Genomic DNA, 14,569 nt, shown 5'->3' on the forward strand with positions numbered 1-14,569 from the left:
AGAGGAAGAATCTCATTAATTCCTCCCAGAAATGGTGTTCGTGCCAGGAAACTGCAGTTTTCAGGATGAGAGTCTCTGGTCAGCCAAAAGGCCAAGCCTCTGCCATTGGGGCTGGTGTGGAAGGGGAATGATTTAGATAAATTCTGCCAAGTTATTTTATTCTTCATTTGGAGGATTATTAAAAACCGCCCCCCTCCTTGCAATTTAGCCCCACTCTACTGCTGATAAGAGTTGGCAATTTGTTTTTATTTATTTCCAGAGATGGGTCAGGAATGGGCACGAGCCCTGGGCATCCAAGCCCCAAGACCCTGCAATTTAAGGGTGCTTTCCTCCGTCCCACTAAACAACCCCCCAAATTACAGCGGCTGCAGCCCCCCGTGCCTCTTAAGGATGCCGGCAGCGGGCTGAGAATCGAAAGGCCGTCAGCAAAGAGAAACCTTCCCCTCCATAAACACCGCAGACAAATTAAAAATGGTAAAAGGGAAATCAAGACCTTTAAAGTTCAAACACTTTTCGGTGCCTTTTAAAGTTTTTTCGCTCTAGGCCCTTGCAGAGAGCACAATCTTTGGAGACCTTGGGATTCTCTTTAATCACCCAGCCAGGCTGCAGTGGTCTGAAATGATTACACATTTACATAGTAATAACCCCAACACTCCCCACATTATTTCATGGCTAGCATATTTCCACTCGGCGAGTGATCCATGTGTTTTAAATTATAACCTGTACATAGGAAATTAGTTACTAAGTACGATATTCACGGGCTCGTCTGACACTTCTAATTAAGGTGATTTACACAGAATTATCCTACGAAATAAAAAAATGGTGTTTTGCTAGCTAATAAAATATAATTACTACCCGCTTTTATAAGTTACAGTTAGTTTTAATCTATTTGGGGAATTGTTTATCTAGTTCATTACAGCAAAACAACTTCTTTCCCTTTTAGGCAACACCCCCAAACTACCAAAGAAGACAAGAACCGCCCTGGAAAGACCCAACAATTTGGGCAGCCGCCTCCTCTCTCTCCCGATAGGTTTGCGTTTCCAAGCGATATGAGGCTGCTTCCTCGCTAGTTCCCCTTCTCAGGGCTGTGACGCCGGTCCTGGCCGTGCATTCTTGCATCCCCACGGGTTCGGGTGCCCTTGTGCCTCTGCAGGGACAAAATAAGGTCCCTGCTCTGGTGCTGCTGCCCAGTCCTGCGGCTGTGTCACCCATTAACCTTAACAGGAGCTGCACGGCCAGGTCCCCACGTGCCTTGGGGTGCTCACTGGGGACCCATCACTTCTCTATATTAGAGCATATCAGCTTTCAGAGGAACATTTGCTTTCAGCAAGGCCCTCAGCAATGAAAGCAAGACTCAGGCTACAAGACAGACACGCAGATGTCTTTTCATGCTGGGCAGGGATTTGGTTAGGAGCATCCCCAGAAGCAACGGGGAATCCCCCGGCATCCCCCTGAGCGAGCCCCAAGGGGCTGTTCAGACCCAACACTCCAGTCCTGATGTCCCAAAGGGCAAAGAGCAGCTCAGCACGCTGAATATGTGCCCTCCTCACCCACCGTCTTGGGGTTACTCTACTGCTGCCGTGGTTGCCATTACATACAATGACCTTCAGGTTTATTTAAGTATTTTTTGTTATGGTCCTGCCTTTTGAGGTATGCTTGCCATAGAAAAAAAAAAAAAAGCGCAGCAATATGCAGGGAATAGTCCCTTATCATCCCCATGAATGGAATCTGCTGCTTCCCACCATGGAAAACCCAGAGCATGAGCTGAAGGTTAAGTGATCTGACTGTGTTTTACCATGAGCAAGCTGGTGCCTTTCCTTTAAGCCTTTGCTCTCACAAGCTGTTGTAGGAATCTCAGCTTTCCTCTAAAAGAAAAGAGAAGCTTTCTGGGAGCCTAGACAAGCAGAAGCCCTGCTCCCCACAGGAGATGGCCAGTCAGCTGCCGGGTAGAGGACCACAACCCAGGGTGTGCTTTTGGTGCCCGGAGCCCACCAGATGCAGGCAGGGCTCTCCCTGACCCCTCAGCCCTGGCAGCTGCCCCAGGGAAGCAGAGCAGGAGCCCTCCTCCTCCGTGCCCACCATGGCACAGGCGCTGACCATGCTGGCGCCTGGGCATCACCACAGCATGCCAGAGCAAGGGTTGGGAAGCTCTGCCGCTACAGCTTGAGTGTTTTCCAGCATAAGGAGACCAAGAAAGAGAGATGAGCTCAGAGAGGAAATTTGGGCACAGAGTGGTGCTGGGATTTGCCTGAAGTCTCAGTGCAGCAACAGTAGGGCCAGAAACAGCCCCGACGCCGTGCTTCAGCCCACCACAGCCACCGGACCTTGCAGCCGCTTGGGCTCCCCAAGCACGTCCAAAGGAGACCTCTGCAGAGCCCCCACCCAGGACAAGGCAGGGCTTATGATAAGCATACATCAAGGAAAGGCTGAGCTCAGTATGTGGCATGGCAGCCACCCCCCAGCAGCACTCCTCACTCGTAATTAATAACAACTGCAAGAGAAGTTCCTTGAGCTTGGGCAGCTACAGTTGTTTGTGCTCATCCCTTAATGACATTGCAGCCAGAAGAGGTTTAAAGAGGTGGTAAGAGGGCTACTTCTATGCTGTCCTCCAGCTCTGCAACTCTTCCGCACAACAACTCTCAGCAGCCCTCTGGATTCGATGAGCACCAGCCAGGGCACATGCAGCTCCTGCGTGAGATCCCACAAAGCCAAAAGGTTTCTACCAGCCACGGCCAACTGATGTATTTCTTAAAAAAAAAAAAAAAAAGTAAATAAAAATTCCGGTGGAAACACTTTATTTTTAGCTGCAGGACTCGTGGCTCAAACACACAGCCTCGGGACGGGAGCCCCGGCAGCAGAGCAAGCTGCTCGCAGAGCTGCGGGGACAGCTACGCCAGCCGTAAATAAGCAGTCGCCGGGTAGAGAGAGAATTGGATTTTTGTGAATGCCAGTTTAACTAAGTGGAAGTGTCACTTGAAGCCTAAATAAGGAAATGGGAGTTTGATTTTTTTTTTTTTTTTTTTAAACTACATGAGGCCAAATCCTCACCTAGCTGCAGGTGACAGCCCCCGGCGCGGCCGGGTGTGATCCGTCCCATCAGGGGAAGCACGCTGGGATTTTTAACCGGCTGTGGCTCCGCTAGCTCCAGATGCTGCTTAGAAGATCTCCTGCATCCCATGATGGGGAAAGGGGACGAGTGATATTAAAAATTGCCAAAAGTGCTGGAGTCAGGACTAGAAGCACTCTGCACCTATAGTCTCCTGGTCAATATTTGTGCGACCTCAGTGCCCAACACGGTCAGCTGTGATGGACCTGACCCCACAGGGCAGTCACCCGCCTCCCGCAAAGAAATGATGCTGCAGCAGAAATGCAGCAGGATCATAAACCACTGTGGCATGACCTGACCACACTAAAATCCCCTATCTGCTCTGTGCCATTTGCACCCCCGGCTCTTTCTCCCCTGTCGGGGTTCCTCTGTATCAACCCCAGGTACCCCACGCCCCTGCTGGGAGCCCCCCACTCAGAGCGGGCAACAGATTTCTGGGTGAGGATGTGGTGGTTCGCAAGTGCAGGGCAAAGCAGGAGGCTGGGGTGGGAGGGTTGTTTCATTTCTCTCCCACTATTTGAAAAAGGAGGTGGCTGGAAAAATAAAGAGAAAAGTCGGAGGGAAAGGTCATGCATTAGATTGATCTGGGGGGCTCTTTGCTACTGTGGCTGTAATGACTGTTTAATTATTCCCAGCTCACGTGGCAGTTCCGAAGAGGCTCCGCAGAAGGCATGCATTGCTTCAGGGCAAATAACTGACCGAAGATTTATTTCTCACCCTTGGGTTTCCGTGCATCCCTTCCTAGGGCTCCTGCTGCCCTGGGAGTCAGTGGCAGAGGAAGGCTTTGCCCGGTGAGGTCCCAAACCCCAACCTGCAAACCCATGCCCTGGAGCCTGAAGGCACTTCGAGGAGCATCTGTAGCACTTGACCCACAAATCTTCTCACCCGCTGTGCTACCCTGGAAGCCCCGACCCATGAGAAATGCTCTCACCCATGGATTACGGGCAGCACCCAGCTGCTCTGCCTCCCTGGGGTCTGCCACGGGAGGAGAGGAATGGGGCATCTCTAAGCAGGCCAGGGAGCTCTATGGCTTGTGCTCTCTCTGCTGGAGAAGCTGTGGATGAAGGGTCCAGGCTGCTGTCATTGCCAGCCTCTGAGTGCATGGGAGGAAGCTGGGGGGTCTCTCTTCCCTTTCTGTCCACGATTAATCTGCCACAGCAAGGGGCAGGGACACAAATCAGAGGGGGGATGAAAGAGGATAAATCCATGGTATCAGCAGCACCACATTTGCTAGATAATAAACAGACTGCTCTCCTCATAAATTTCCTTCCATTCCCCCACGGTTCCTCGCCAGTGACACTGGCGGGTGCAGAGCTGGGCTGCTCCTGGACTTTCTGGTGTCTCGGATGGTGGGGAGAAGCTCCACCGGTGAAGCCTGGGACACTCCACCTGGGCTGGTATCCTTCACCCCCCACACTGGAGTGTAGTGGGAGCTACAGGATGGCACAGCAAAACCCCATCCAAGCTCTCGGGCTTTAGACTGTGCATGGGACACCTCAGCTGACTGCGATGAGGTGATCCATACCAGCATGTGAAGTGGGTGGGAGAAGCACTAGAGACATCAAACACTCTGTAATTTACTTGGTATTTCCACTCTCCATCTCAGTCCCCCCCAGGTGTGGCTTGCTCTCTCTCCCTGCCGCGGCACAACACCGTGTCCTCACTCCTCATTTCGGCAACAGCCAGCTCACTGACTTCACACCCCGTGCAGGGACGTCACCCTGATAGCTGCCTTGTGGCGGCAGGTGGCCCTGGGTTCTGCTTGGGTATCACTGAGAAGCTGGCACTTCCAGGCAGGTTTCTTCGGTGATGGAGTGTGTTTAACTTAAATCTGGCAGGAGTCGACACTGCTGGAGAAAGCTTCAGGTGACGCCACTTCCCACGCACCTGGAGATGTGTCCATGCCTAAATCTGGACACCCGTGACACTGGAGCTGAGGTCCCACACGGAACACCTCTGCTGTGGAGTGCCATGGGATGCCTTGGGGCAGGACCCTCTCCCTGGGGGAGCTTGGGGCAGAGCGGGATGCAAACGACCCCTCCTGTCGGGTCCCTCCCTGCAGCAGCTGGGCATCGCGCAAGAGGCTCCTGCGTGCCGGGACTCGCACACGGGGAGAGGATGGGGTAACACCACAGGTAATGAACTGCTCGGTTCAAACACCTCAGGGGGTGCCAGAGCCCTCTGGGCAAGTCCCTGGGAGCCCCAGGCTGGTCGACCACCTTCCCCACGGCGTGGGGAGTGGGTGCTGCAGGGGAGGTACCCAGTCCCACCTCGCAAAGCACCGTCAGGCTCTTAATAGTACCTGTCCCCACCATCTCCCTGGCCTGGATTTATGCCTTGAGGGGTCACCTCTGGCGAGACTCTAATAACACGACTTTATTAGCTTTCTTGTTCCTTCTTTAAGATACAGGAGCAAGGGGGGAGGAGGGCAGCGGCACCTCGGGAAGGAAGGGGGGGCGTACGGATAGGAAGCAGCTGCCCTCGCGATTCCCCTTCTCGGTGACAAGGGGGAGAGGGAGAAAAATGATGCTCCCTCGAAATTTATCATGCACCCAATTACAATGTTAATTGGCAAGTCCCAGAAATCAATTAATTCGCAAATTTTTTTCAATTAAAAATTAAGATAAATCATAAAACGTTATTAAGCAAAGGCCAAACTCCGTGAACTTTTTTTTTTTGTAGGCATCTGGGTTTTTTTTTTAATTTAAATAAAAAAAAGAGCTGTGTTGCCAAAGCCCGATGCCCTTGAGTGCCTTTGCTGAAGCGCAGGGGGCTGTCATCAGCAGGACTGGGCTGAAGACAGATAAAAAAATATCGACCAGTCGGACACACTGCTTCTGCTTTATTGATCAGGCGGGAATTTAACTTGCTGTGCATATCCACCGTGTCAGCAAGGGCCACGGGCGAAATTAAAAGTACTTGGATTGGAGATGTCGCCTTGATACCGGGGGGTGGGGAGAGAGGGAGGGAGGGGGAAGAAGAGGGGGAAAAAGGGAAGAAAGGAAAAGGGGAAGGTGGAAAAAGAAGAGGGGAAAAGAAGGAAAAAAAAAAAGACAGAGACAAGTTGAGGAGCAGGAGGTTGCGATGCTTGCTTTGCCCCAGTTGCGATCTCACTTGTTGGCCAGAGCTCCTTGCCCTCCCTGGAGCGCTTGCAGGTGTCTTCTGCGTGCAAGGGAGGGAATCAGCACGTATTTCAATGGAGCTTTGGAAGAAAAAAACCTTCCCACTCAAAAACATCTCTAATCTCATTCAGAGGCTGCGGGACCTGCAGTGTTTGCTGCACAAGAAGTCTGGGGAAGTACCTGGCCGTCAAGTTAAAGTCCCCAGGCATAAATTGAGGAGACCTGAGGTGAGAGCCATGACCCTGGTGTGACACATGACAACAGAGCTAATTCAGGTTTTACACACTCTATTTATCCTGCTGGGCCTGCAAACGTGGCCACTCGCCCTTCCCAGAGCAGCCGCCCACGCCGGCCCCAGGAAGGTCTCCTCCAAGGGCCCTTTGGGACAACACAGTGCTCAGCAGATCCTGCTGGAATGAAGCAAACCCTTGCCTGGGGCAGAGCCAGGAGCAGCCGTATTTAAACACAGGGTTGCCTGAGCAGGAGAGGGGCACGAGCCACATCTCATAACTTGCTCTGGGTCCTTATCCTGACCAGGAGTAACACAGTAAGCCCACGTCATTTGGCATGCAGGGGCCACAGGGATGGTGTGCCTCTCTCCTCGTCCATCAGCAGGAGTCTCCGATGCAGACACTGGGGGTTTAGCGTGGGATGACTTTAATCAGAAACACCATAAAACACTGGGAAAGCGACCTGTGAAAGCATGCAAAATCCAGGATGCGTCTCCAGATGCTTGGAGACATCTTCCAAAGACAACGACCCTGCCTGGAGTGACCAGACCATCTCCTAAGGTCCCACAGCCTTCATGTTTTAGCTATGTTGCCAGCTTCCTCCTTACTCCTTATCCCACTGGCCCCGGAGCTGCCTCTGTCCCCTGGGAAGACCTCACGGGGAGGGAGGATTAAGAACAGTGAGAGGAAAAGAACACACGTGCAAACGAGGGAGAGAAAGCTTCAGAGGGATACCGAAGGAAGATTTAAGCCTGGGCAGAGGTGCACTGAGAGCTGCTACAGGAACTGGAGCACCACAGTCCCATAGATGGCTCTTTTCCTCTGACATGAATCAAAGTTGCCTTCAAGAGTCAGGCTAAATCCCCCATCTGGGCATTCTACCTGCTTTGAAACAGGCCTTCCCACTGCATCTTGCTCTGCCCTGACACTATTTGGTTCCTTCTTTGCGACAGCATCTTTGAGGTCACCAGAAAACAGCTCACAGCACTTTCCATTTGCACCAAGGTGAGAGACCCCGGTGCCCTCTGTGTTCCGGGAAATGCTTCGTAATCAGAGAATCAGAAGAGAAATTATTCCCTGACACACCAGAAAGGTCACCAGGGGGAATCAGTAGCTCCTGATATGCTGGGTGGTCAGGGATGTGTCCCTGAGAGCTGCTAGCCCAGGCTGGGAACAGCCAACAGGTGGGCAAGGGCTTTAAAATACAAATATGCTCAGATTAACCATTCGAAGAAAGGAGGAAAAGTGAAGAAGGGGAGGGTTTGCACAGCCAAGGTGCACTGTGAGAACAGCATCACCCCCCCATCTGCCCACCCACGTACATCCATCCCTGGCGGCACCCGCTGAGCATCCCAGGCGGCTCTTGCACCATGCCCAGCCCCGGGATGCCATAGCACAGGCACAGGTAATATTCCAGCATGGCATGAAGACACTGCCGGCTACATCTGGCAAGCTTAGAAACCCCTTTAAATAAGGGGAAAGAGCTGAGGTAGTCCTGTCTGAGCTCACACCGTCCTTCAGCTGCAAAAGCAGGAGCAGAGTCGGCGTGGTCCAGCTCGCTGCTCCACCCTCTGGACCATTCCCCAGCTCTAATGATACACCTCACGCTTTTGGGCAGGTGAAATCACAGCTCTGAAGCACAGGTTTGCTGCTGGTAACGCAGGGAAGAATCTGCTAGCTGTCACACAAGGAAATAAAAATGACCCCTGCCAAATAATTTTTTTTTTAAAAGGAGCACTGCATTTTCAAGAACAGAGCATCTTAAAAAGCACATTTCCCAACTTTCAAGTGCTTGACTCAGCAACTGTAATATTTGTAATGTGGCTTCCTAAGGTTTTTTAAATGGCCAATAAATGCCTCTTCCCCAAACTCCAGCCAGGGGCTCAGAAAGCACCATGGACCCACTGGGGTGCTGAGGTGCGCTCCACAGCTCCTATTGCCTCCTTTCCCCCTCTTTTGTCCCCCAACTCATCTTCCCTCCCACCACGAACGCTGCGCCTACCCGCGCTCCCTGGGTGGCCCTGGGCTGGGGACACGCGTCCGCAGCCGAAGCACCAGTCAAAGCTCGGAGCTGGGGCCACTGGCAGCTCCAGAAAGAGTCTCACATTTCAGTGTGCTTTATGGCAAGCCTTTAAATACGGATGAGGTGTAAAACAAGTGAATATAAATTGAGTGAGGACCGGAGACCTGCATCTAGCGCACTGATAAGCTTCACGCACACAAGCCAGGAATATTCATGTATTCTGCGGCGACCGGTCTGGCTGGGGCACAGGGCATCAGCGTACACAGAGGGTGGCTGTTATTATTTCTTATTTTTACCTTGGTGGCACTTAGCTGCTCAGCTGGGGACCGGCGCCTTTGGCTCACCGAGCTGTACATGCAGCACAAGGAGAGCATCCCTTCTGCGCAGCGCTGCTCGCCCGCCTCCCGCCCTCGGCTGCTTTGTGCTTGTGCTCCGCGAAGGTGAGCTGCTAGGTAATTCCTCTTTGGAGGAGGAATACCAATAGTCTTGCCCGGCAAGAGTTAAACCCCATAAAACCAAGGCTTGTAGTTTTGTTTTCTTTCAATTTATACCCTTCACTTAAAGAGGGGGAGGAAAAAAAGAAAGGAGAGGGAGAAAAAAGAAAGCCAGGTGACATATTCTAAGAGGGAGCACCGAAAACGTGTTAAGCACTTCAAAATCTCATATATTCAATCGGCCTCTGGCAAGACATCTGCCTAATGTTAGCGCTTAAATATCCTTTTCCATTTTACATGCATTCAAGTCTCATTTGAGCGAAATGAAACGGTATTATTAAAGGGAGATTTTGCACAAATGGCCTGAATTTGACATGTCAAGTTCAATGAGGCTGTTACATATGTAACACCGAGAAGGGCTCGGAGGCTGCCGGCTCTTGAAACAGCGCCAGTGGCTCAGAAATGAAATTTGCATTCAGAGAGCCTTGCCTCGCCACGCGGAGCTGTGCACGGGGCTCGGCCGGACCGGTGCGGGGTGGAGGAGCCGTGGGGCGAACACAAGCAGGTCTCTCCCTCTGCCTGGGGAGACTGGACGTACCAAGAAGGCAGCAGAGCTAGAAACTCAGGTCCCTCGTTCCCACTCAAGCCTGCTTTTGCAAGGGAAAACTTGAGCCTGCACCAGGGTTGGATCCTTCTGAGTGATGTTCATCACTGGTCCAGCGGCTGGTGTCCATCCCCTGGGCACACACAGCCCCTTGGCATGGGGGGTGCTGCCCTAGGGCTCAGCATGGCTCCTCCTGCCTCACTTCATGATGCTCCAGCTGGGCAGACCTTGAGATGTCCCTGCCCTGAGGGCAGGATGGTCACACCAGTGCTGCCCATGGGGAAGAAGGGCTGTCCCTGTCCCTGGGGGCTAACAAATCCCATCCCCACCAGCTGAGGAAGGGGTGCATTGGTGTGGGTGGAACGCAACCCCAGGCTCTCGGTGAGCTGGGACCACGGGTAGCACCATCCAGGCGGCTCCTACAGCTCCCTTGTATCTCAGCCCCAAGAAGCTCCTGTGACCACCTGGAGGAACCCCTTTTCCTCCTTCCCTTCCTCTGCCCTCCTCCGAATGATGCCAAGCTGGCGATGCCCAAAAGCCCACGTGATTGCTCAACACCCAGCAGAGGCGATGGCGCGGGGTAGCCCCTCCACCTCGCTTCTCCACCAGCCTCTCCCCTCCTCTTGATGCTGTCTTCTACGGCAGGCCCTTTGCTGGGGGAGCCCATCTCTGGTGCTGCAGGCTCAGCGGGCAGGAGGGGATCTGCCTTCCTAACCCCAAGCGCTGGAAATTTATGATTTTGTTGCAAATCATTAAGGTTTATTAAAACTTAACAGCACAAGCCATGATTGGCTGCATCCTCTTTAAATTAAAAAAAAAAAAAAGGCCCTTGGAAAGCAGCCCCCCTGGTTCGCTTCTCCCCATCAGACTGATAAGTAACAGCTGCTCAGCCATTTCGGTAACGAGTCGGTATTGGCAGGGAGCGGCCAGGGCTGCCGGTGCCCGTCACGTTTATAGGCCTACATTTTATTTTTATGTTTATTGGGTTATTTGAGATCATTATTAGTTTCTCTCTCCTCTTGTTGATGTGTTCTTGCTCCCGGCTCCTCCAGGCGGGAAAGGTGGGGGAATGGGAGAAGGGGCCACCCGCTAGACCGAGCCGTCCCACCGGAGCTGGGCAGCGTGCAGGAGCTCGACCCGCTCGCATCCTGCTGCCCGCTCTCGCTGCCTGCGATTGCTGCCTGCGATTGCTGCCTGGACCCTGCATCACTCCCCGCCGGGACTGGGAGAGACCGTCCCCGCGCAGAGCTGCTGCGTTTACAGATTAGCCTCCATCGCCTGAATCCATCGACTAGATTGAACGTTATCTATCACGCTACGGAGGGAGTCGTTATTTAATAATTAATAAAGACCTCTGATTCTTCTTCGCCGCCTGCGTGGCCGAGCGGAGCGGGCCAGGGAAGCGAGGGCAAGCCAGGGAGAGCTGTCTCCTCTCTAACTGCTGCTGTTATTTAAAGGAATAATGCCATTCTTTTTCATTTGTCAGCTGGCCCACAATGGCCCTTGTCATGCTTTATGATTTAGGGTTTCCTTTCCTTTCCCATTAAACGCCACCTTCCCATCACCGCCTCGCGCCAGCCAGCCTCCGCTCCTGGCTTGCGGTTTCAGTTTCACTCTGATATTGGCCCAACTTCTTTGATGGGCTCCTCCGAGCACTAATTGCTTCTGTTCATTTAAACCTGTTCACTAATTTGCAGTGGCCCTTTATTAAGTTGGATGCAGCCCAAATTACACCATAAATTACGCTCACAAGGGGACTGGGTGTCGCGGGGGATAAATGGGCTGCCTGTTCCCTGCCCGCCCCCCCTTCTCCATCTTCCTGTGCAGCGCGTGGGGGATGCGGGTCCCAGCCCGGGGCTGCGGGTGCCAAATTTGGGACATCTCAGCCTGGACCCATTTGGGGAGGTCTCTCTTTCTCTAGCTAAAGCTGCTTCCTCCTCCCTTCATCTGCAATAGCTATCACTCAGTTGCAAAGACGATCCAAACCGGGCCGGGATGGATTCTGCATCCCCCGCAATATGCACACCCCCGTGCGCTGGCACACATGCACACACACACACACACACACACACACACTGACACATGCGCTCTCCCTCCTCTCCTACCACCTGGTGACGTAACTTTGCTTCTAGTCGGCAGCTTGATTCTTTTCCTCACCTTTTAATGACCGGGGAATTCATTAATAATTGAAATAAACACACTCTTTTCCAAGGCTGCTGAGTTTTATTAAGGCAGGGGCAGGGATCTGCCAACCCTTGGCTGCAGCCGTTTCCTAAATAACTGCTAGCAGTTAAAACGCAATTATTATTATTATTTTTTTAAATAGGGGACTTTGCCGTGCTGAGGGAAGAAGGTGGGAGCTGAAGGCAGCCGAGGGGCAGTGCACACCGTTGCTGCAGACCTGCTCCATCACGAGACATCACACATTCTGTGATTCTGTGGGACATGACCAACATCAGAGATGCTCACCTGAACACACATCCCCAGGGAAAGGGGTGTCTGTGCCCTCCGGGACGCATTTCTGCCTGGCTTTACCGTTGTGGTGAACGCCAGGGAAATGTTCCTGCCCTGCTGGCTAGCACTAAATCTCCCGTATCGGGTAGCTGTGGGTACCACCATCTCCTCTGCCGTCTGCGGGTGCCCCGGCTGGCTAACCGGGGATGCTGGTGGACCCCAGGGAGCTGCTTACCTGATGTTCAGCTGGGTGAGCTTCTCCAGCTCCTGCTCCATGTGCTCCTGCAACTCCCCGGGGCGAAGGAGGACTTGGCAGATGGGGCAGATCGGAGCCTGGCTGTCAAACAAAGTCGCTTTCTTTTTGCCTGCAGGGAGGAAAAAGAGGGGAGAAAGCTTTAGCTCTGATCGGCTGCCATCAGCGTCGCCTGCAGTCTGCCCTGGTCCCTGTCTGAGCTGAGGTCTGAAACCCGGGGTTTTTCTCCCAGTGTAACCCTGTTTCTCTCCCTGTCCCACGCTCCCTGGGGCAGGGACTGGCTCTGTTCTGAAGCGGGACAGCCAGTGACCTGAGAGCATCCCAGCCCCGGCCGTGGGCCCTCCAGTCTTACAGGGAGAGCAGCCACAGCCACATTTTGGGATTGACCCTGTGCAGCCCTGGCTTCCCCACTTTGTGGTGCAGGCAGTGTGACTTGGGACAGATGGATGATGCAGCACTACCCACTGTTCCTATTAACTAATGACAGTAAATTAAGAAGAGCCATCTTCATCGCTCTCGGCACTCCTGAAGTCGAGTGGGTCAGGATCACCCCCCTGAAGGGCAGAGTGATTCTCCATGGTGGGGAGGCAGAGGAGACCCCGCGGCGCAGGGCTGTGGATGGCAGGGAGCAGCTTGGATGCTCGGCACGGCTGCCCCGGCGGTCACCGGGGATTGCTCACCCCATGCCCGGTCTGGGATGGGGACGCTCACCTTCTCCACACCACCAGCAGCTCTGGACCCCACAGCCGCCCTCACTCCAAGTCCTCTGGGGCTGCATCATCCCTGTGTGAGATCTGGGGGTGCTTGCAGACCCCAAACCCGACCTGGGCTGAGCCCTGGGTCTGCCCTGGAAGCGGGGTGCTGCCTCAAACCCTCCTCACCCCAAATCCTCCCCGCCGCTACCCTGCCCAGCCACATCTCCCTGGTTCACTCCCTGCTCCTAAGCCAATTTCCTCCAGCTTGGAAACTTTATTGCCCCCTATGTAACGAATATACAGCGTCTATTTAACATAAAATAAAACTCTAAAGCAAACAATGAAGTTTCAATAAAACAGAGAAGCCGGCGGGTCTCCAGGCCCCCCTCTCCCAGCTGTATTAGCAGCTCTGCTCATGAGAGGGCGTGCGGAGCCCGGCTCAGATGGCTCCGGCGGGGAGAAACATGCTTTATAGCCGCCTGTTGTCATCTAACGTGAACCCTCCTGCTGGATTATTTATTTATGTATTAGACATGGATCAAATTGGTTAAATCCGAGTGAGAGGCAGTAATGCACAATAAAGCAGCCGGCGCTGGATACGAGGGGGGCTGCGTGCACCGTGGCCTTCCAATCAAGAGCCAAAAGGTGCCATTTTATGGCTCCTAACGATGGCAGAGCCCAGTTAAATGAATCCCCATTAAAGGAATAGACCTTCTCAAAGTATAAAACATTGGTGTGAGCGGCTTTACTGGGTCCCTGCTGCTCACTGTATAACCGCCTGGTGCGGGCATTTAACGAGAAGAAGGGTGTGAAATAAGTTTGAGAGTCACCTTGGCTCATCCTTGCCTTCCCGCAGGACACAGCGTACGTGCCTGGAGGGAGCGGGGCTGTTGCCAGGACGTTGCCTACCCTTTTCTTTAGCCTCTGTATAGGAGGTGGGGGGAAACTAAGGCACGAGGGACAACGTGGAGCAGGGGCTACGGGGCATCCCCTGCCTCCACAGCTTCTCCAGCCACTGGGAACTCTCCCATTTGCAGAGCCAGGAGGAAAACTCAGCCAGTCTCTCCTCCAGATGTGAGCCGCTCCTGACGGCTTCCAGGCAGAGCCCCGGCAGAGCCCCGGCACCTCGGCTCCTCATCCCCACCACCCTTTTGCCGGGGAGGACACAGCGTGCAGCCCGTCCAACCAGGACCATCTTCCTCTCTCCTCCTTCCCTTGTGTTTAAATAATGTCCAGAACCCAACCCAAACCCAAACAACCACCTCCCGCTGACCCTTGCGGGAAAGGTCGGCATTTCAGTAATTCCACCTTCCTCTTGGAGCTTTTCCACTTTTGTGTAGCGGGGGCCCAAAATAGCCCAGGAGCGTCCCCGACCACCTACTATTTATAACCCCAACTTCGCAGCAGCAAAACAATGGAGCCGTCTGAGTCTCCCTCCCAAAATAAACAGGCAGCCTTTGAGCGGACGGGAAATCCTGCTGGATCCCTGCTGTGGGGTGTGCAGATGGACGGGTAAACAGGCTGCCCTCCGCCCTACCGCGCCGCATCCCCGCTCCCAGCCCAGGCCACTGCCGTGGGGGCCCCGAGTCCCCTCCGCCTGCCACCCACAGCTTGGGCTGGTGGGGCAGGGATGCTCTCGGCAGCACCG

The 14,569-nt window shown here is 53.6% G+C and overlaps 1 protein-coding gene across 1 annotated transcript in view; it reads right to left on the bottom strand.

Moving 5' to 3' along the window:
• RNF220 (ring finger protein 220) overlaps positions 1-14,569 on the bottom strand; it is a 235,795-nt gene that overhangs the window by 74,941 nt on the left and 146,285 nt on the right. Inside the window, exon 2 of the mRNA XM_009884860.1 lies at positions 12,209-12,338. Within this exon, the coding sequence (XP_009883162.1) occupies positions 12,209-12,338 (130 nt within the window). The remainder of the gene's footprint in view (positions 1-12,208; positions 12,339-14,569) is intronic.

This window comes from Charadrius vociferus, unplaced genomic scaffold, assembly GCF_000708025.1.
Source record: "Charadrius vociferus isolate BGI_N301 unplaced genomic scaffold, ASM70802v2 scaffold163, whole genome shotgun sequence".
NCBI classification, from domain to species: domain Eukaryota; kingdom Metazoa; phylum Chordata; class Aves; order Charadriiformes; family Charadriidae; genus Charadrius; species Charadrius vociferus.